Genomic DNA, 21,549 nt, shown 5'->3' on the forward strand with positions numbered 1-21,549 from the left:
GTTCTACTCATTGCACAAGCTTTGGTTGTTGAGGTGTAACCCAAAATGATTTGGGAGAGTGGGTACTAAATCTTGTTTCGTTTCGATGTTTCGGTCTGACCGAAATTTTCGAGATACCAAAATTTCGTCGAAATATGGTATTTTTTTGTGGGTGTAAAATGTCAAAAATGACAGAGATTTCCGAAATTTTCGAAACAAGATGACCGAAATTACCGAGATTTCCTAAAATTTTGAAACGAGATGATCAAAATTTCATCGAAATTTCTGAAATATTTGAAATATTGTATTTTTTCATATTGGGCTTGCATTTCGTTTCAGATAGGTCGAGATGCTCAAAATATTCAATATCTCGATTGAAATTTCGCGAGTTTTAGTACTATTCTCTTGCACATAGATTATCGATGACTCACCTTTATGAGTTTAGGGAACATGAACAAATTTTGAATTTATATTGGAAATAGACTCGAATCAGTTTGATTGCTGTTGATGTGAAATTTTGGGAAATTTTCTTACTAATTTTAATGTAGTTTTACAAAATAATAAATTAAGAATGATAATAATGATGGATTAATGTGGTGTATTTTTCTCTTTCCTTTTCAGTAGATGTTGTCATTTCTCCCAAGGTTGGTTGCAGGATTTTGTCGAACTAGTGATCGATGATCTATTGCAAAAGAATTTCAGTTTTCTGAAGAACCATGGATGCCTCATCATGGGGTGATTCATGATTATCATATTATACTGTCTTCCATTTGCTGCTTGGAATGTTGGCCTATGCAGAAACTCAAGTCCAAGCCCTCAAGTAAACTCTGAACGCATATGTATACCCAAGAAAATTATACATTATCTCCTGTGTAATGCCCCGTCCCATGCGATAAATATCCAAGTTTCATTTATTCTTCATAGATTGGAGGTTGGATAAACTTTTTATCCATGATTTCATTAAGAGAACCAAGCCCCATCAACAAGATGTAATCATATGAAGGGGGCAATGATGGCAGTATAGCGGATGCAAGAATAGGAGCAGGATCTGGTTTCTGAGCAGCTCGACCAATGGCTGTACTTGAATGTAGTTCAGGTTTGACAAAGTTTTGTGTATTGGATCCAATTGATGAGAAGTGTCATGTTGAGGGTAGTATGCCACAGCCTTTGTAGTGAAGGGCTCCTTTATGACTTTTAGACCATATCCATCATCACTCATCAAGTGATAAATGTGTGTTGGGATCATGAAGAGCTGTGGATAGGGGGAAAATGGTTCTAACTTGGCTCTCATTTCACCTTGTGTTCCTTGACTTCCATCCGATAGAGGTAAATTGGTTCATTGTTTGGAGTAAGTAGTTACTTAGGACTTCATCAGGAATTTTGAAGTTTGTGATTGTTGGAATCAACAAGTCCTACCAAATGTTGATGGATTTGCACTATAATTTGTGTTATCTTATAAATTCCTTTCCATAGATTAATCTCCAAGCTAGTTTTATTAGGGCAAAGATTTTGTATTTCTGTATTTCTAATGGTCTATCTGTCTCAGGCCAATACCTCATAAATTTTGTGACGGCAAAAATGTTGCCATGCAATTTTGAGTTGCAATATTCAGTGTGGAAAAACATCAAATGTCTTCCCCTCCAGTCCCGTCTCCCTTTGAAGTTTTAATTTCATTGCTATACATAAAATTCACTTATCTGCTGCAAGGATAGCCCTGCAAGCTGCATTCATGGGGGGAAGAAAACGTGCATAAAATGGGCAATTTGATCAACATGACTATATTCTGAGTTCATCTCAAAGCTCCTTCTCTTATGCTTTTTCCTCCCCCTTGAACATGGCTTGTAGGGGTATCCCTGCAACACACATTATACAGTATTTGATACATAGAGTGCATATCAAAAGGAAGATGATCTTAGTAAATAATAATTCATTTAGAGGGTTTCAATTAGAGGCTCCAAAACCTATCTTGTGTTACGTTGATAGAATCTTTTGATTTCAAGGGAGGCGAGAACTATTACTCAATATGCAGGGGTGAGACTTGTCATTCGGGCATAATCGAGGGGAGGAGGGAATAATTTACTCCTAATTTTATTAAATTATAAATACACGGCACTAGGCTCACGGTAGGCTATTCTGAATCTACCGTGAACTCTAGGGTTCTCCTTTCTCCCATTGAGCTCTAGGCTATTCCTTTCTTCTTCCTCTTTGCTATTGTAGGTATTGATTCCCTGGTTCTTATATTGTCATAGGTATCAGAACTAGTCTACTTTTCCTCCCACTTATGATTCCTGTCTTCAACCACTAACAGGTGGGACCCATTTATCAAGTTTTCCCATCCCATACTCCCCTCTAACAAACGAGGCCTTAGGTTTTTCCTTTGTGGTTCGCAACAACCAATATTGTTATATCTATTCTATGGAACCCTTGAAGGTAACGATATATGAAGAAAAGCTAGGGTATCTTCCATGCATGTCGTTGGTTTGTTTCCCTTGAGTGGATCACTCTAGAAGATGAATCTACATCAAAATTATTAAGCACACAATGCATATTACTTGTGGTAGTGATTCCTTGGAGTTCTCCTCTACATGATCTTGATTTTTGGAATATCTACATGATATTGATTTTTGAATTTCCTTGAAATCTCACAAATGTTCACAACCCCCAATAAGGAATGCTTAAATGCGATGCAGTTTTTTTGGGATTTGGAGCTTTAATAGAGGAGGGGGGGGGGGGGCCTCAAGATGGTTTGAAGTCATGACCTCTTATTTGAAGAGTTGGTCTACTTGGAGTGACATGCAGTTATTATTTAAAAAAATTAGAATTATTACATTCACAACGCCCAATAAGGAATGCTTATAAGGTTATTACATATGCACATTATGTTGCATGCATCGGAAATGAACATTTTCAATTTAGTCTGACACTAGTTTGGATCTAACCTCATTCATCGTTTGTATGAATTTAACAACTTAAAAAGGTGTACATAGTAACAGTAATGGGTTGCATGGACTCAATTTTGAAGCCCAACTTAAGTACATAGCTGGCAGAACCCAAATCACAACCAGATTAGCTTCACATTAATCTAACGAAATCCAAAGTACCACAAGTAACCATCACTAACATGTGCAAGAGAGATAAGATCATATGGGCTCATCTCCCAGCATATTCAACTCCTAGGAAACCATTATCTAATTCAATGCAACTAATTGTCTTTTCCAAGTTACCAAATTAGATCTCAAGCATATGCTCAAAAACTGGACTAGAAAGAACACAGCACAGAGGAAGAAACTATTATATCTCTCCAGACAATATTGAGAAGAAATTTCATCCTTTGGTGTCTCCACTTTTTCTTAACCACTCTTATCTTTCTTAACTGTGCACACCAATAAGTAGAATTTATTAAACAAAGATAACCAATAAGAGGCATGCATGTTACAACAATAACTTCACAAGATGGTGATCGAGTGGTAAAGCTTTGGCAGAGCAATTCCCATCAACAAACATTTAGGACTGTAGACTGAGATCCTTGTGTGTGTAGATGACCCCTTTATCGCCATCCACCACTTGTCCATTTCCTCGCAGAATCCTACAATTTGAAACCAGTCACCAATTGCATTGATCAAAAACATTAACAATATAAATTACTCCAGTTGTTTTTTCTACATCATGCATCTATACAAGCATGGGGTCAACATGATTGGAATCTGATAAGGAAATGACAATGTTTATTAGGCTGTGGAAAAAAACATCATAAATCTATCAAGACATTCCGATGATTGATTTTCAAATAAACGATCTTCAAAGGAGATATAAGTGAGCTGGGTTGGGAGGAACAATAAGCAGTGCATCTCTCCAATAGGTGCAGTGTTCTTTACAGCACATTTGGAACAATCTTATTTAGTATAATAGCGGCATGGACTCCCTTCATAACATGGTGCACCTCAGGCGTGTCATAAAGTTCACCTTAAAGGCAGAGATAAAATGGGACTCAGATGCTCTGTAGCTGTTATGTAGCTAAATAGAGGGAAATGTAAAAGCAAGTCATAGTATCCAAATCCCATACTGATGCAAGTCCCCTCCACGATTTCTAAAGGAGGATTTGTTTTTTTTTTTTAAATCAGATTATAAGATCTGATAATATTGTAACTAGGATTCAGAGCTAGGACTACAATTCCTACTCTGATCATATTGTCATTAGGACTCAGAGCTAGGACTACAACTCCTACTCTGAATAGGACTGATTGGCTGATTGATGGATCAGCCCTTATTATAAATACAGCAATTCGTGGGAGGCTCCCCCACAGTTCATTATTAAAAATTTATGCTTCTTAGCCTTGCTGCTATTGCTGCTGCTCTTTGTGAGTGTATATCCTTGTGGATCTCAAGGTGGTACAGGGTGGGTGGACTCCTGCGACTCCTTGCATCGTGAAGATCGGGAGGTCTCTTCAAGATATCAAGCCACTGCCATTGTTTCTGCAATCCAGTAAGTTTGAACCTGCACTTTGTTTTTAAACCTTTTCAGCCCAACCATTCCCCTTTCAGTAAACCTAATTCACACCCCCTCTTCCATCCATCAAACCCTAATCTCCATTAAACCTGCAACTCCTACCTTCACTAGGATTCCCTTTTAACTACAGATCTGACCATCAATTTCGAACCACACTTCCAGCACACAACCCCCACACTCGACCCTAAACCCAGCTCATAATTCCCACTCTATCCCCTCCATTTCTCCACTCCATTAAACCCAAAACCTGCAACTCAATTTTGTCCAAATTGCAGAATTTGAAAACCTTCCTAAATCCTAATATATATATATGCCATAAAAGCACCCTAGACCTGAACATTAAAACCCTATGAACCCCATTGCCATTGTCCAACCCTAACCCTAGTTTTGACCTAAATTAGTAAACCCTAACCCAATCGGCCAGCCCTTGTGTGTGACCCCATTACCCTGGCTCCTAGTGGGACTACTCCTACCTACGACTACATTACATACCTTGATATCGTTGTCACAAACAAGCTGGTAAATAATAGAAACAAGAAAGTGAATATATTACTTTGAATAGCATGTACTGGGTGCTACTAGTATACCATTCCAAATGATATGCTTTTGTAACAAAATATGCAGGATGGAGCTAATTACATCATATTTCAGGATATCATAAGTGGACCAAAATAAGTTGAGGTATCGTTATGGAATTGTAAATATTTGGGAGTAGAAGCTTTTAGACAAACAGAAACACGTACTCCAACTTATTAACTGTTTTCTTAAGATGGGCCCCTGTATCTGTTTTAATTTTGTTATTAAGGGACTTAAAAGTAGAAGCTGTCTCAATGTGACCTGCTCCAAGAAAGACTTTGGATTGTTAATCACTTAATTGGTCTCTCTCTCTCTCTCTCTTTCTCTCTTACCAATCAGTAGGTCAAAATGGGTTGACCAGAATTTTATACCTTCCCACTTTCCAGCTCACTATTCAGTCAGGGTTATTAGAATATGCCCTAGCCTTTTCAATAATTGAGAACTATCAGTAAGGTATCCAGAATATAAGTGTATGCTCAGTTATCCTCAAAATATGTCATGGAAGATGTTAAGGAATCAGTATGAGCATGTACATACCATCGAGTTGTCAATAGTCCCTCAACCCCAACTGGTCCTCGAGCATGAATTCTGCTTGTACTTATCCCAACCTATTAAATCACAAACATGAGAGGAGATGCTTGACCATTTTAATAAATGTCAAATTTTCAAAATTTTTAATGAACCATACCTCTGCCCCGAGTCCAAAACGAGCTCCGTCACAAAATCTTGTGCTAGCGTTGTGAAAGACTGCAGCACTGAAAATATTGAAGAGAAAGCAATATAGTTAGCTACCCATGTTTAATTGCACTATGTTTTGAAAGAACCTCGTTACAAATAACAGAAAATTTGTATAAATCTCAGAAGAGTATTTGTATTAAATCCAAAATACTCATGCAAAACAAAACATCCAAGTGCAGCATATTTCCAAAGATACTGCAATTCTGACCCAGAATGCCCAATCAAGTAAGGGTTGCTCCTAACTAACCCAAAATCCATGAGGTAGGATAGGTCAATGCTGTCAATTTCTTTGTCAATCATATAGGATCACCCATTCCTATTGGTTGAGTGACCCATCCTAGTCCAGGTAGAAGGGAGCTGGAACCGATCAGATCACTTATCCAGTCCTTGAAACAATGAAGTTCAGAGGTAATGCCATAAAATGATTTTTATCATAGGAATTTTGTATTGTTACTTCGAGCTTCCCCACAATGATGCTGTTCAAGGTCAGTTCCTTGCGTGGATGACTGACTATACTAGCATTAGACAACTAAGTTTCCGGTTTACAGCCTATGTCCCTAAAAGACAATGATATATTTGAACTTTTCTAGTCGTGTTCTAACTTTATACCCCTATTATAGTAGTCCTACCATGGTTCCCGTGCTTGTGGTTTCTTCAACCAATCAATTTTACAATCAGATTATTTGTATGCCAGCAGCACACATACCTGTCAACCTGCCGTAGGAAGATTTCTGCAACTTGACAATCTTCTGTAATTATGCATTCTGTATGTGCACTGAAACAATTGAGATAATAAGATTAGAGATACTCATTACTGCAAAAAGAAGGAAAGAAAGAAGGGAGATGCTAATATGCCTTCCATGACGATGTATATGGTCAATGGCTTCATCCACATCTTCCACAATTTCAATACTACAAGCCAATGAGTTGTACTCATGATGAAATGACTGTGCCTCTTTAATATTCAACAGGGAACTCGCTCTAGGCCCACCATATAGAGTAACACCTACAACAAATGCACATCCAATTGGTGAAGCTGTCAATCCATCCTTCCATTGGTCTGCCAATACTAGAAGTCTAAATTGTAACTGTATTTGACACTAAAAACCACCAAAGCGACAAACTACACCCAGGAATTGCATCTTTAGAATGAACACATAAATATAGACATAAGTCTGGAGTATTAAGTATAATCTCATTTGTAATATCCACGATTTTAATCATAAGTTTAACACCCATATCATGCCTATGGATGACAATCAAGTTGATAAAGAAAGGAGAAATGTGGTATCAGGAGTTCTCAAAGGTTGGCAACATCCACATGTTTATGGGTCAGTTGACCCAACAGCATGTAGCAGCAAACTACATCATCAGAGACAAAGTGCACACACACACACACACACACAGACTAAATGTTCCACAGATATGGTTATCTTTCCTCATCATACTACTTTTAAACTGGATTCTGAAATGCCAGAGCTCAAAGAGAGATTCTCCTTGTGAATTGGCAATAAGTGTTTGAACTTTAGATTTGAGAGCTTAAGTTCATGAAAAGTCTGAAGACACTCACTGGACCTAATTCCCAGCAATAGATTCCTTGATATTACAAAGGTTTTATAGTTGTAAGAATTTTCCTTTAACTTATTGTGCTTGAATATTGTGACAAAAAGCAAAGAAATACATCAACATTTCCAAGTTCCAACAAATATTTCAAAGGAAAAGGTATACCTTCACTGCTGAGCTCTACCATGAGATCATTAAGCCCACCATTCACCACCAAATCTTTGTGCACAAGAAGAGTTTCCTGAGGAAAAACAAAATAACACCAAGAACTGTAGCATGTCATAATTAGGTAGGTGAACATCCTTTCTTTAGGACATGCATTAGTTATTACTATACTTCCTAACTATAATAGCCTGAACCCTATGAAATACAGTATCATCAGCCATGGGATTCTCAAGGAAAAGAATGAAACCAGGAATTACCATAGCATTACAGGCTGCAGGATAATCTATCTTTGCATCCAAAACAATTTTCTTCGCCATATCCATATTCGCTTCTTTATCAACATAAACATGGCAAATTCCATCTGGGAAGAATAAAATAAATTAAAAACAAAAATTTAGACAAATGTCATAATTTAAGCCTCAAGTTCCAAAGTAGGCATAGTGAAAGGGAACATGAACATCTAAGGTTTGGAATACAGGATCATTACATGGGTCTGGTGCATTAATTACTTGTCACATGTCTCACTTTTAGAGGATGAGGACCAACAACCAGATAGGCACCACCTAAAGGTTTGGATAAACAAAAATCAGAATGGCCAATGATTCTAACCATATTGTTCTGTTAAGTTTTTTGAAGCATTTTTGAAACTTGAATGTTAACATTCCTCTTCCAAGCTGATTTTTGGCTTCGTTAATCACTTTGGTGGCACCTATCAGATGGTCCCAATACTAGCACCATTGGTAAAACTTCAAGTTAAAGTGCCTGAGACCTATAGAATAACTTGGTGCCCAGGCTCATAATATTGCTAATATTGATAAATAAGATCCCAACCAGCATCTTACCAGAATGACCAAGGACAGGAATTTTCGTAGAATTCTTGATTTGGGTGACAAGTTTATTGCTGCCTCTTGGGATAACAAGATCGATGACATCATCAAGCTGGAGCAGAGGAAACATAGGAGTTAAACTAACAAGCTTTACATATATTAGAATATCTTTTCCTGTTCTCTCATCTTATCTTGTACCTTTAGCAAATCAGGAATCTCATCTCTTGAAGTTACAAGCCCGATAAGTTTTTCACCAACAGAATCTGGGATGGCTCCAGTAATAACCTACAGAAAACAAGAAGTTCAAATACAGAAATTGAGTTTCTGACAATACCAGGAAAAGAACTAGATTCCAACCTCTAAACGACACATAAAGCAAGCCAGTTTCAAGAAACTAAACCTTGTGCAAGATTGCATTTGATCGCTTTGCTTCTTTCCCTCCTTTAAGAAGAAGTCCATTCCCACTCCGAATAGCTAAGGAAGCTATCTATTGAATTATATAAGAAGCTAAAGTGTTAACATACTAAAAACAGCATATAAAGTTGCATAAGCAAAACAAATTTAAGGCATCAATTTTCAATTGAAAAATGGAGCACGCTGATATGGGAATTCTACTTAAACAACATCAACAACCAACTTTAACATCAAGTAGCAGTACTGACTGACAGTATTCTAAAAAATCTTGGAATTGTTCTTCCCCTTCAAACCATTTCAATCGATTTAAAAACTGAAAATATGAATTTCATTATGGAATATGTTCTCAGAAATCAATTACCGTCTGCACAGAGGCATTAGGGATAGCAAGGATGAAGTAAAGTCAGAATAAGTATTGTACATCATCTCGGCAAATCCACATATCTATTAGGATCCTCAGACAGGTAATGTGCCTGGATGTTGCCAAAGTCCAATACATCAAGATTAATGAGGCTTGCACAAGGGCAGAAAAAAACTTAGCCAGCCCCCCGATCATAGTTGTCAAGGCATCACCTAGGTGACACGACTATTCATTAAGGGTGACAAATGAATCCTTCACCACCCCTTCTTTTGTAGAAATGGTTTCCCCCTCTTCTTTGGCAGGAAGACTGAGATCAGAACACCAACTCCATGTGTGTGCATATGTACATGTCTGCGCCTGCATGAATGTACACCCAGCCACCCACAACAGAGAGAGAGAAAGATGAAGTAAACTATCCAATAGAATGAGTTTCATCCAAAAGAAAAAAAAAATCATTTGAAAATTAGCTCCCACTCCCATAAAGGAGGTTATCAGGTGTCGGTGACACCCTCCCTTCCCCTCATCCTCTCTTTAAGATAAACTGTGATGAAAGTATTAGAGGGAATACGGTTGATGCTGGTATTTATCATGTGTGTAGAGACATTGTTGACATTCTCTGGACTGATTGGCATATCAGATCAAAGTATGGAAGAACCGAGGTTCATCATTTACCTCACTCAACGGTCACTGGATTTATGTGGAGGGAGATTCAGCTTTATTCATCATCAGTTCAACAGCCGGAGTAAATCCCATGGAGTCTCTAACAACCTTATTAGAAGAGCAAGACAAAGGAGCATCGCATCATTCGGGAGAGAAAGATCTAGCAAACCCACAGCAAATGCCTTAGCTAGGGAAGGGGCAATGAGGGACTCATTATGCAATAGACCTTTCTTGATAACATGCTTTGATTTCAATGATTTGTTTCCTTTGCTTGATAGTTTGTCGCTCGTATTATGTGTTTGTTATTCATCAAAGAAGGGCAAAAACAATCCCTTTGAGATATTCTCTTACTGCAGTCCTAATGAGCTCTAATAATTTGGTAGGACACAGAGTAGAATGAGATACCAGCTATAAAGACTACCATCTACAGGAATCTAAATGATCAGATCAATCATTTCATCAACCTCTACTCAAATAGTCTCAAGGATTTGTTGAAATGAAATAAAGCCTTTCTTACCTGAGCAAGAGCTTCAGGCCGAGACTCAAAAACAATCAAAAGAACACCCAATGGACATGATGTCTTCTCCAAGATGAGCCCATCTGCAAGCTGGATGAAATAGTAGTCAGAAACTTCAAAGGGACCAGTTACCAAAACAATGTCATGATATTTTGTCAAACCTACATTCAAGTGGAGAAATGATGTGGTCATTCAAAACTGTAGGATGGGGGAGAACCTCAGAATGACCACCTCAACTGTATTTCGTACAACATATTTGACTCCTTTGTAATTTCTGCTATCAAATTGTTGACATTTCATGGCCAAACAGAACAAGGAAAGAGAGTAGAGGTTTTATTGATCCATTTGTAAAATGCCTTTGGACTGAAACCTCATGAACCCAGAAGCTATGAGCAATATTTATACCTTTGTGGTGCCAAGTAAGCTCCCACACGGCATACTTTGGGCCCATCTGCTCAACCACTGCCCATATTTCTGGGAAACTAATCACCTTCACTTCAGTTTCATTTATTTTAAATCTTGAGGTCGCACTATTAATAATTTATAGCTATTCCATCCAGTTATTCAGAGGATGTCATGTCAGGTCTTACCTTTCCATATCATAAGTCATAATGTAAATTTGAAGGAAAAAGCATCACATCCCCTTTTATGCTGGTTAGAGGATTTGTTTGTTTGATCATCTGATCAGGGTTATCTTTCATTTGTAATACTAAGTACTTCTATGTGTGATGTGTCTCTATACTACTAAGCTCATGTAATTTGATATCCATGAATTTGTCATTTAACCCACACACACCCCCCCCCTCCAAAAAAAAGAGTATCATCAGACCCCCCTCTCCTTACCTCTGTTCTCTTCAAAACATGACCAATTGGTTCTTCCATGTCAGCAAGTACACGAATTGATTTTGCCAGGCTTGAGATCTGGAAAAACAACACACTGGATTCAGAAAGATGAACTATTTTACTTTCCATTCTTTGGAAGATTTACTTGGAACATGTATCTTGTCCTTCAAAAAGATAAGATACAATTTGATTGAGATGTCACCTGAAATAATGAGAATATCAACAAATGAAGAATAACAAATTTTGAATATAGTCATAGTGAGACGTAAACCAGACATTGGATAGAAAATAGTCTTAAACAAAGGTTCAGTAAGTTAGCAATAAGATTCTTGCCTTCCCGGGCTTCAGAGTCAAACGAGATATCAATGATTTCTCATAGCCATCCTGCTGTGCTTCAGCAACATCAGCTTCATTCTCAACTTTGATCAAGTTTTCGTTTGCCTCTAGAGCATCAGCAATGTCCAGCAAAATTTTCCTTCTATCTTCTGAAGACAGGCTCTGTATCCAAGGCATTTGTATAATATAAGCATGCATATACAATACCCAGGCCCGAAGGGACGGACAAAGAATGGATACAGGTAAAGTTTTGAGTTATAGAGATAAACAGACTTTAGTCAGGAAGGAAGACACAAAACTCAGCATAAGCAAATGCTACTAGTGATTATGAAGCTACCTGAAGCCTTCTGGAACTTTCTCTTGCCGCAACTGCCATCTCACGTGCACCCATATCTTTGAGTGAAGCCCACAAATGTGCATCTTGATGAAAAAGTGTACCAACACGTTCTCCTTTAAGTACTCTTATGATGTTGTCAGGAACAAAGCCACTTAAGCAAATAATGGAAGAGGAAATCAGAGCTCAATAGAAAAATCCAGTCCAATTGAGGAATAACTGTCTAACTAACAAATCATTATTCACACTATGATTCTCTGGGATACTCTCACTTTCATATGGATGCCAAGTGGCAGGATTAACTGATGTTATAGTATTTTCCGTTAACCACAAAATGAAACTGAGAATAGCCCTTAATGTGAAAATAACTGAAAATAAAGAGTTAATTTCAGGATCATTTGGAGATTGTGGTATAAATCAAAAGCAGAGTATTCATTCAAAGTTCTAAAATCTGATATTTCCATTAATGGGGCCAAGCATTATATAGAAGTATACCTCGTAATGACAACAGGGATGCCAGCATAAGCTGCATAGACAGCAGCTTTTACTTTTGCGGTCATCCCGCCTCTTCCTACCCTAGACTTGTCCCCAAATGTGATTTCTGGTTGATGCGTTTCCTTTATGTAAGTGTGGATTAACCTTGAATTTGGATCACTAGGAGGCCCACTATATAGGCCATCCACATCACTCAATAAGACAAGGAGGTCAGCTTTCAGCTCCAAAGCCAAAAGAGCAGCTAAACTGTCATTGTCCCAAAATATACCAGAAGAATCCTGCAAATAATGGCAATAATCAAAACCTGACAACAAATAAAGCACATAATTCAAAAGGCAGAGGCTCAGAAACATCAATAACTACTTAGGATGTGTATTATAAACTTCAGCTACAAAACCAGTAAGTAGGCATGGACACGAAGGGTTCCAACTTCCAACAAACTTTGGGAAAAGAAGCAGCAACTCAACCTGCTGGATGCTACCAAGAAAATAAGGGGCGTGTTTGACTGTTTGGTGTATGTGTAGGTGAGGATGCAGAACATAAGCATCAAGAACCCTCCAGATGCAACAAATCAAACCAAATTTAGGATTCCAGTCACTCAAATTTTCTTCCAGAGATCATCATGCAACATGTCATGCTAACTAAAGAATTAGGAAATCTTATTGAAAAAGAAAAGAAAAAGAGGCACTTAAAAAGCAAAGCCAGACAAATTTACAATGCAATCCAGTGAACTCCAGACTTTGCCTTCCATGTGCCAAAGTGTCAAGCTATAAACAGAAACAAGAGGATGTTGATACAGAGTGCCAAAACTAGGGTCTTAACAAAGGAGAAAAGTTTCCAATTTCTTTTATCCCCCTAACACCGCCGGGGGGAGGGGGGTTAGAAAAAAAGAACGTAATGGTATTATATAAATGCCATTTTGATTCAATTGAGATGTTCAGCAAAGCTAAAAATTTTGGAGGGGGGAGAAGGTATGGCCTCGGGTTCCAGTACGCCATGAGAAAGAGAAAACAGATTTTCCACTATGACCTGAAGATTCCCCATATAACCAAAGAGCCAAGGTCCCCATCAGAGTAGCCATTGTCTCATTCTCATTAGAAGGGAACTCCACTTGTTGGAAAGGACTAAGAGAGGAGAGGAATGCAGTACCTCTTTCTAATCCTTATTAAGCAACCTTTTCACAATCCTGTCAAAGTGCGATTTTGACCAATCTTTGCAGACATCTAGTCCCATTCATTATATAAAAGAAGTAATCGAAAGAAGAAAAAAAGGGTATGTATGCCGTTACCGGAAAAGTCCCAATGTACCAAGCCAAAAGAAACTGTTTCAACAAACCAATGAAACCCCCTAACCCCTACCCCCAACCCTGTTATCATCAAATTAATTAGTAAAGATAAATAAACGCAAATTTTGAAGATTACTATACCTCATATGGAGCTCTCCTGGTACTGATTGCATCATTTTCATTAAAAATAGGTATAACCCTCAGATTTAACAATGATTTCACTGTTTCAGAAATCTGCAATCTGAAATCTGGATCCCTAAAATCATTATCAGTCACAAGAAGCTGAGATGATGACACGTCCAGCTGTAATACAGAGTGAACCACAAAAATTCAAAAGAAATCCACTGTAGCATATAATAGGGAAATGCAAATGCTTTGAAAAAATGAAACATAAAAGGCGAAAGGGGAGATTGTAACGGGGACGGACAGACCTGACTAAACAATACATCATAAAGAGCCATGAGACCACTCTGACCAACTGCTGCACATGCCTTTCCATCAAGTTCAACTTGTGGTTTTTGGAGATCAGCAAAGCTGCAAAATGTACACACATACAAAGAATCTTTAAGATAATTCAATCCCTATGTCATTCTCCAATCTAAAAGAAATGCTTAAATACTTAAATATACCAAAAGAAAATGTCAAGCAAGACAAGTGAAAAATTACAAAAACTAGGAGGGCTGTAAAACAAGTTTACTGACATTTTGCTTCATTTTCCAACTATGTGAGGCCAAGGAAGCCAAAACTAAAAGACAACCTACCAATGAGTTGCTTCTGGACCCCAAATAAATTTTCAAATTTGGCGTTCTCCAAAAAGAAACCATGATTACCTCAATAATTGCTTATATTTACTATCCATATATGACAGGATACATGCATATACATTCTGGTAAAAGAAATCAGCGCAGCAGTCAAACTAAAACAAAACCTGTAAATATGTTACTTCTGGATCCCAAATAAAAATTTCAAATTGATGTTCCCTAGACAAAAACCATGATTACCTCCATCATTGCTTATTTAAGATAGGGCATGGATTTCCCAAGCCGCTGCTGCGGGGGGAATCTCCCTCACCACTCCAATCAGGGTGTGTGAGATGGTTTTGTCAATAGAGGGCCCAAATGGTGTGGGAGGAGAGTGTCAATGAGGGACCCAGTGTGGGGATCTTTTTCCCTTAAATATAACAGAATACATACATTTATGGATATTCTGCTCAAAGAAATCAATGCAGTCATAGAGAAAACCAAACTGTTGTTTCTATGCTAGGAAAAGTAAAATGTGACAACATAGAGAAAACCAAATGAACCTGCTGTTGACTAATTTCCTGTATCTAAGCCTTTGACGTCCCACACCAACTGCACCTGAAGTCACCAAAATAACCTCAAAGCCTTGACTGTTCAGTTCTTTAATCTGCAGGTGTTTCGTTCAGAAAGAAAAGCTTTAAATTCTAAATTATGCCACATTGATTAAATAAAGAGAATGAAAAACCAATCGTAACATTCTAGTATACGCCAAGGATGACAAGTGTACCTGCTCACAAAGAGCTCCTAATCTACCCAAAGCTAGTCTTCCATCACCTCGGGTAACAACTGCTGTTCCAACCTTTCATAATCAAGACAAAACGTCAGCAACCACATAAAAAAACAAATCTGCAAAAAGTGGTGACCATGTGAAGACCCAGAAAAAATTTGATCCTTTTGTAGATGAGAGGATATGTAGAAGAGAAACCAACGGCATTCACGAACATTGCAACCAAATGAAAATTGCATCAAAACAGTCTGGACTTTTCACATTATTCAAACCGACATCAATGTTCAGCAGAATTAAGGTCCTAGTTGCAACAAGTCAAAAGGATTTAAGCACTTTATTCTATTTAGCGTAACTCAGTCACAGTTTCCTTCAGCTTGTTTCACTTCCCTATTTAGAAAAGAATAATAATTTACAGCCTATACAGAACTGTTAAACAGCAATGATAATGTAAAGAGGACTTGTTTACCATTCTGTTGAAACATTGTGATACGAAACTCCGTATATAACAATACGAAGGACATAACAGCAAGCTACACTGTTTACTAGGGGCAGCATACCTTGGCCTTCTGTGCTAAGTGATTAAGGAGAAGGTAACATCTTTTCCTTTTCCTACTTCTAATCATTCATCCCACTTACTTTCTACTTGCTGCAACTTCTACACCACAGCTATGCCCCATGGTCATCTTATGTATGAAAAGTGGCAGTACAAATTAAGAATCAATCCCTTTGGATCAGAATTTCCACCATTACACTTAAAATATTTAAAAGGGTAGTTGAACTTGAGCAGTGTTAGCCACCATAGCTGGCAAAAAATCAGAAGCAGCATCAGGGCCTGCAACATTATTTCAACTAAACCTTCATGACATTGAGAGTAATCTGACAGATAAAGCCATAAGGTTGTAGCCAGATCAATCCAAGTTACTCATTCCCTGTTTCACACTGTATGCATGAGAACAGATTGTAGAAAAACCACCTTAATCCCACAGTAAGTTGAGTTTCCCATGTGAGATAAATTATACTAGTAGAAGAGTTCAAACAGGGAGAGGGGGCATTCTTTTGGCTGCATTTTCAGAAATGACCATGGGCCAAGTGAGCTGCTCGGACACCTCTTATTCTAGTCCATGAGATACAAATAATTCTCAGGGGTACTCAAGAAACTGCATTTGAGGAATTAGAAATCTCCATGTTTTCTCAGACTCAGTGGACATCTCATCATGGATGAAGAATCAAAGGCTGGCACGCTCAATGGATCCAAGCTAAAAATTCAATTTGAGAAGATCTCTTCTGTGAAGACTTCCAGAGACTCTAAGACGGCAAAAATTCTCCTAAGCTATGAGTACGGGAGATTAAGCCAGGGTTGTAGATATTCCCTCTGTCATTTGCTTGCTCCGCAAACTTTAAGTAATACTTTTCCCGTTTTCCCTTCTTCTCCACACTCCCCCCCCCCCCCCTTCCGGCGCCTTTCACAAAGAAAAAGAAAATATTAAACAAATAAAACCTTAAAAGATACTTAAACTAGACTAGTCCTCCGCCAGATCTCTGACGCCAGTAATCGCGCTTGAATTTTTCATGACACAACTGCATTAATCCAAGGTACAATTTTTCTTCTAACTGCCATTAAAAATCCAATTGGAGTACGAATTCAACAGGTAGAAAAAAAAATCCGAATAACGCAGCAACAATGTCGAATGAACCAACAGTGATCTAACAGTCTTATAGAAAACGGAAATAAGCGGTAAAAAAAACTACTACAATCTGCGACAGATAACGTCAGGACTCAGGAAACAAAGAAACGAGAAAGTATAGCATTAGATGTTTCATTGCAATAGTAATTAGGTTAATGAAAAGAACATCCAAAAACATCAAAATCGAAATCAAAAGAACACGAAAAGTGAACCAAAAAAAACTCATCAAAAATCAGAATGCAGGTCTCTCACCTTGACGATAATACGCTTAACGTCCTTGACGAAAACACGAGCAGGATCCATGGAATCCATATTCGATTAAGAACGAACAAACAAGCAAGCAAAGCAAATCAAGCTTTCGCTTGCTGTTTCAATGAATGAGGAAACACGGGAGAGAGAAACCAGAACAATCAGAAATAGAGATGCAGAGAGAGAGTCCGGGAAAGAAGTCACAACTGAAAAGAGCGAACAGTGGGGAAGTATTTAAATACGATGAGCAGGCGGCGCACGCCACGTGGCCGAGGTAAAGTCCTGCGCTAAGGAGTTCTTAGAGATCCATGTTCCCGCAAGAACACGGAACCCTTTGCTGTTAATGCTTTTCGAAAAATTGGCGCCTGAGATTAACATTATTATATCTAATGTATCGCGAGCTATCAAACTATATTGGAACCCTAAATTTCTAACCGTCAATCAAAATTCGTTAAAACCTGATGGTCTTAATCAAGCATGTAATTCTCACGTCAGCCGTCAGGTCATGTGTTGTTGTTGTCTTTTTTGCAATATGTTTTCAATAAACATGCCCTAGATAGTTCCCTCAAACGCGGAGAAACGTTCACGTATGAAATATCTTAAAGGTTCAACACATGTCCTTGTGTTGGTTGGGCCAAATTTTTATCTCGGATCCAGTGGAATTTGTCTCATACATAGATAGATAAGGATCGGAGAATTTCTTTTCTGAAACTACCCTGCTCTTAAACTTTTATATCTCCTTCTATCCGCATATTTTTAAATATCCAGATTTTCCTTCCTTTTCACCTAATAACCTAGTAATCTATTTAACCAATCATTTTTCTTGTATTTTTTACTATTTTTGTTATTAAAATAATAAAAAATAAAACCACCCACCCGCTTATTCTCTCTCCCATTTTTTACTTTATTCGTTTTTTTGTTTTTTCTTCAATTTTTTTATTCAACACTTCATCCTCATCGTTCTTCTTCGAACAGATTGACCTGATCCTCACCATGATCTAGTTCTTCTCCTTTGTCTCCATAATAAATGCGTTCCCTTCTCTGAAACCAATCCATCTTTCATGGATTCTCAACTGAAATCGCCAAGAAGGTAGAGACAATCTGATGATTGATCTTGTGCCATTCTATCCCATGGCTGCGAGGTTGAGGAGAGATAAAGATGGTCATGTAGAGATCAATTGTAATGGAGAGGGAGGGTTGTCTTCTGCTTTTACAAATATAAAGAGGGAGAAGAAGAGTGACAACTCGAGAATCGCGTTGTAGGTTAATAAAAATAAAAAGCACGAAAAGATAAATTGAATAAAAAGAGGAAGAGAGAGAAGTGGGGTGGTTTGAAGAGAGTTGATCTGTTCCATGGTTTTAGTGCATGGTATTGGAACGTGTATCGATAACCTACAAAAGCAATACGATATCAATACGGTATCGGCCTAGATCGGACTAAATTATCCCTAAATCTCCTTAAAAAATGAGTTTTTCGATCATTTTACCCCTTGATCGTATCGTGCTATTGATACGGTATCGACACAGTATCGGTGACTAGCAAAACCAATACGCATTGCCCTTACCGGGCAATACAATACCGATACTTAGAACCATGATTTGTTTGGAGAAAAATGACAAGGATGAAATATTGAATAAAAAATTAATTAAATAGAAAATTTGAAGAAAAAACAAAAAAAAAACGAGAGAGAGAAGAAGCAATTGGGTGCTTTCATTTTTTACTATTTTAATGACAAAAATAATAAAAAATAGAAAAAGAATGGTAGGTTAAATAGGGATCTTTATCACCTCCAGTTTGCTGACCGGCCCAGTTCCCCAGTTCCTCTAACAAAGGGGGGCTGAAATGACCTCTCTACCCATGCCCAAACACCCTGCCCGGGTGGGGTCCACCATCCCCCTATTAGAGGAACTGGGGAACTGGGCCGATCAGCAAACTGGAGGTGATAATTTTCCGGTTAAATAGGCTAGCAGGTTACTAGGTGAAAAGGAAGGGCAATCTGGATATTTAAAAACATGAGGGTAGAAAAGAAGTTGGGTGATCCTCTATTTTGAAACTACCCAGCTAGACTACAAATAGGATTTTTTTCTACTCCATTACGACATGCTCCATTTTGCTCCATTTATCCCTTAGATATTATTGGGTGGTCCTCTATTCTCTTATGGCAATGGAGATGCCTCCACGTGATGGTGGAGCCCCTTATGGCCATTGGAATGGAATATTATGATAGAGGACCACCGAAACACTGGTAATAGGGGGTACATCAACCAGTCTCACCACCATGGTCACCTCCATGTCACCCTGGGAGCATAAATATTAATATTATATTTTTTCATTATTATTATTATCATTATTATCATCATTATCATCATCATCATCATCATCATCACAAAGTTGACGGTTTGAAGGTGTAAGACCATGGATACATAGTGCATGTAGCGGATCCGGTATTGGTGGAACAGCACAAATCGGTCTTATAATCAAAACCGCAGTGGATAAGAAGACTTAAAATCATAATCATTTTATATGCGGTGCGGTTTTAGTGGTTTCTATTCGATTTTCGTTATTTGATTTACATACGGTTTGTAATACTGGTTCACATCCGGTTTCACCTTTGTACCCTTTAATTCTATTTTCCATTTCCTTATTATGTGGGAGAAATTATATTGTTTCATATGGCAAAATTCACATAGACATGCTGGTTACAATGATATTTTTAAATGATTAATCGAAGCTAAAAAGTACAGCAAGGGAAACCAACCCGAGGAGTGAGACATCACCAATCCATATCCCACTCAATTCCATTCAAATTAAGTTCATATCCATTTCGGTTAAAAATTAAAAGAGAAAAAGATGTTTTCATAAAAAATTACAACAAAAACCTACCTTGTGTAAACGGTTCAGGTTTCTTTTTTTAAATTGTTTAGTTAAATGGTTTGCTTTCGGTTTCTACTCCTAAGTAGGCCTATAAACAGATTGATTCGGCTCGGATACGGATTGGATCTAGATATTTTTTGGTCGAATACGGATACCTCTAAACGGATTCAAATGGATTCGGATGCGGATCGAATTCGAATTTTTGACCATCGATTTACATCTCTTCCTTGTATAACCCGAACCTTCCTCCCCCTAGTAGATGCAATTCACTCTCAATCCATATCTCTTAGATCATGATTATCTTTTCCTCATATTCTAGAACCTAATGAATCTTCAAAATCCCTCAACATCATTATTTACTTAATTTTTATTACTAAGTATTCAAATTTTTCTGACGGATTTTTATCAAAGTATTCAGATTTTTTTTTTGAATATCTCTAAACGAATACGGATGTCCCTAAATAGATATGGATGGAGATCGAATTCATATTTTTGGTTATCCGTTTATAACCCTACTCCTAAGCATGTTGAACCAAACTGAACCAAACCGTTTAACACCTTTATGTGTATATCCAAGCATTTGTGTCAATACTCTAAATATTATCGTGCACTCTCCCAACTCTGAGTAGGAACAATAAGTATAGGTAAAAATGGATGATGGGCTGTCTTGTGATTTTTTGAAATTTCATCTTCCATTGTTACATTATGGATAGCTACCCAAAAGACCAAAAAAGGAAAAACCGTTAAACATGGTAGGATGGATGGTCATGCTATATTGCTATGTGGTTGAGAATTGAGATGGACCACATTCATATATAGAAACCCTAAAACCTTATACTATTGTATCGATAATGAGTCTATGTAGTTAAGATGGACCACCATGTGTATAAATCTAGAACCTAAATTATTGGACCCAACACCATAGTTCTCAAGACATTCTATGAAAACATATGTTGTTGGTTTATTTTTTTAAAAAATTTTGTAAAACTTTCATTAGTACACTATGAAACTTTTTTTACAAATAAAATTTTACATTTTTTTTAATAGAGGTAAAGTATCATTGTAAGATTTTTCAAGCTTATTTTGCATTTATTTTACACAAAAAAAAATAATTAGATAAAATACCATTATTAAAAAATAAAATAAAAAATTTAAAAAAAAAAGGGGGAGGGAAAGATCTCTACTTGGTGGTGTTTTATAAAAAAAAATATATGAATTATTTAATTCGTATCATATGTTTGTGATGGGTAGATAGACTTTAGGTAAGGGTGTTATATATATACTAAGACGTTGATATTTTTATGAGGAAAGATTTTATAATCAAATTGAGCGTAAAAATTATCAGGAAAAACCCAAAAAATATGTGATCCCCTTGAAAAAAAAAATTATTTTTAATATTTAGAATATTAAATTTCATGGTAAAATTTCTTTTCTCACTATTTTACGTTAAAACAAATGAAATAAAAAAGGAAAAGAGAATTCATGCAAAGAAACCTGATAACCGAAGTCCTACATGACCGGATCCACGTAGATCAGTCCAAGACTCATCATGACTATCCGAAGTGGGGTTCATGTGGGGTTCACCTCCCTTTATTAGATGTACTTGACCAAGT

General features: G+C 37.4%; 1 protein-coding gene across 1 annotated transcript; it reads right to left on the bottom strand.

Annotated features, from left to right (window-relative positions):
* Positions 1-3,060: 3,060 nt before the first annotated feature.
* On the bottom strand, positions 3,061-17,182 carry LOC122644140 (delta-1-pyrroline-5-carboxylate synthase-like). Its single transcript, XM_043837757.1, has 20 exons — positions 17,065-17,182; positions 15,128-15,199; positions 14,904-15,007; positions 14,032-14,134; positions 13,742-13,903; positions 12,316-12,593; positions 11,824-11,974; positions 11,484-11,648; positions 11,151-11,228; positions 10,308-10,397; positions 8,756-8,842; positions 8,554-8,640; positions 8,371-8,467; positions 7,786-7,889; positions 7,529-7,604; positions 6,656-6,806; positions 6,507-6,575; positions 5,751-5,817; positions 5,600-5,670; positions 3,061-3,565 (listed from the first exon to the last, which is right to left on the bottom strand). Exons 1-20 carry the CDS (start codon positions 17,122-17,124, stop codon positions 3,484-3,486), a joined length of 2,154 nt encoding a protein of 717 aa, XP_043693692.1. The 5' UTR covers positions 17,125-17,182; the 3' UTR covers positions 3,061-3,483.
* Positions 17,183-21,549: the final 4,367 nt, after the last annotated feature.

This window comes from Telopea speciosissima, chromosome 1, assembly GCF_018873765.1.
Source record: "Telopea speciosissima isolate NSW1024214 ecotype Mountain lineage chromosome 1, Tspe_v1, whole genome shotgun sequence".
Taxonomy (NCBI): domain Eukaryota; kingdom Viridiplantae; phylum Streptophyta; class Magnoliopsida; order Proteales; family Proteaceae; genus Telopea; species Telopea speciosissima.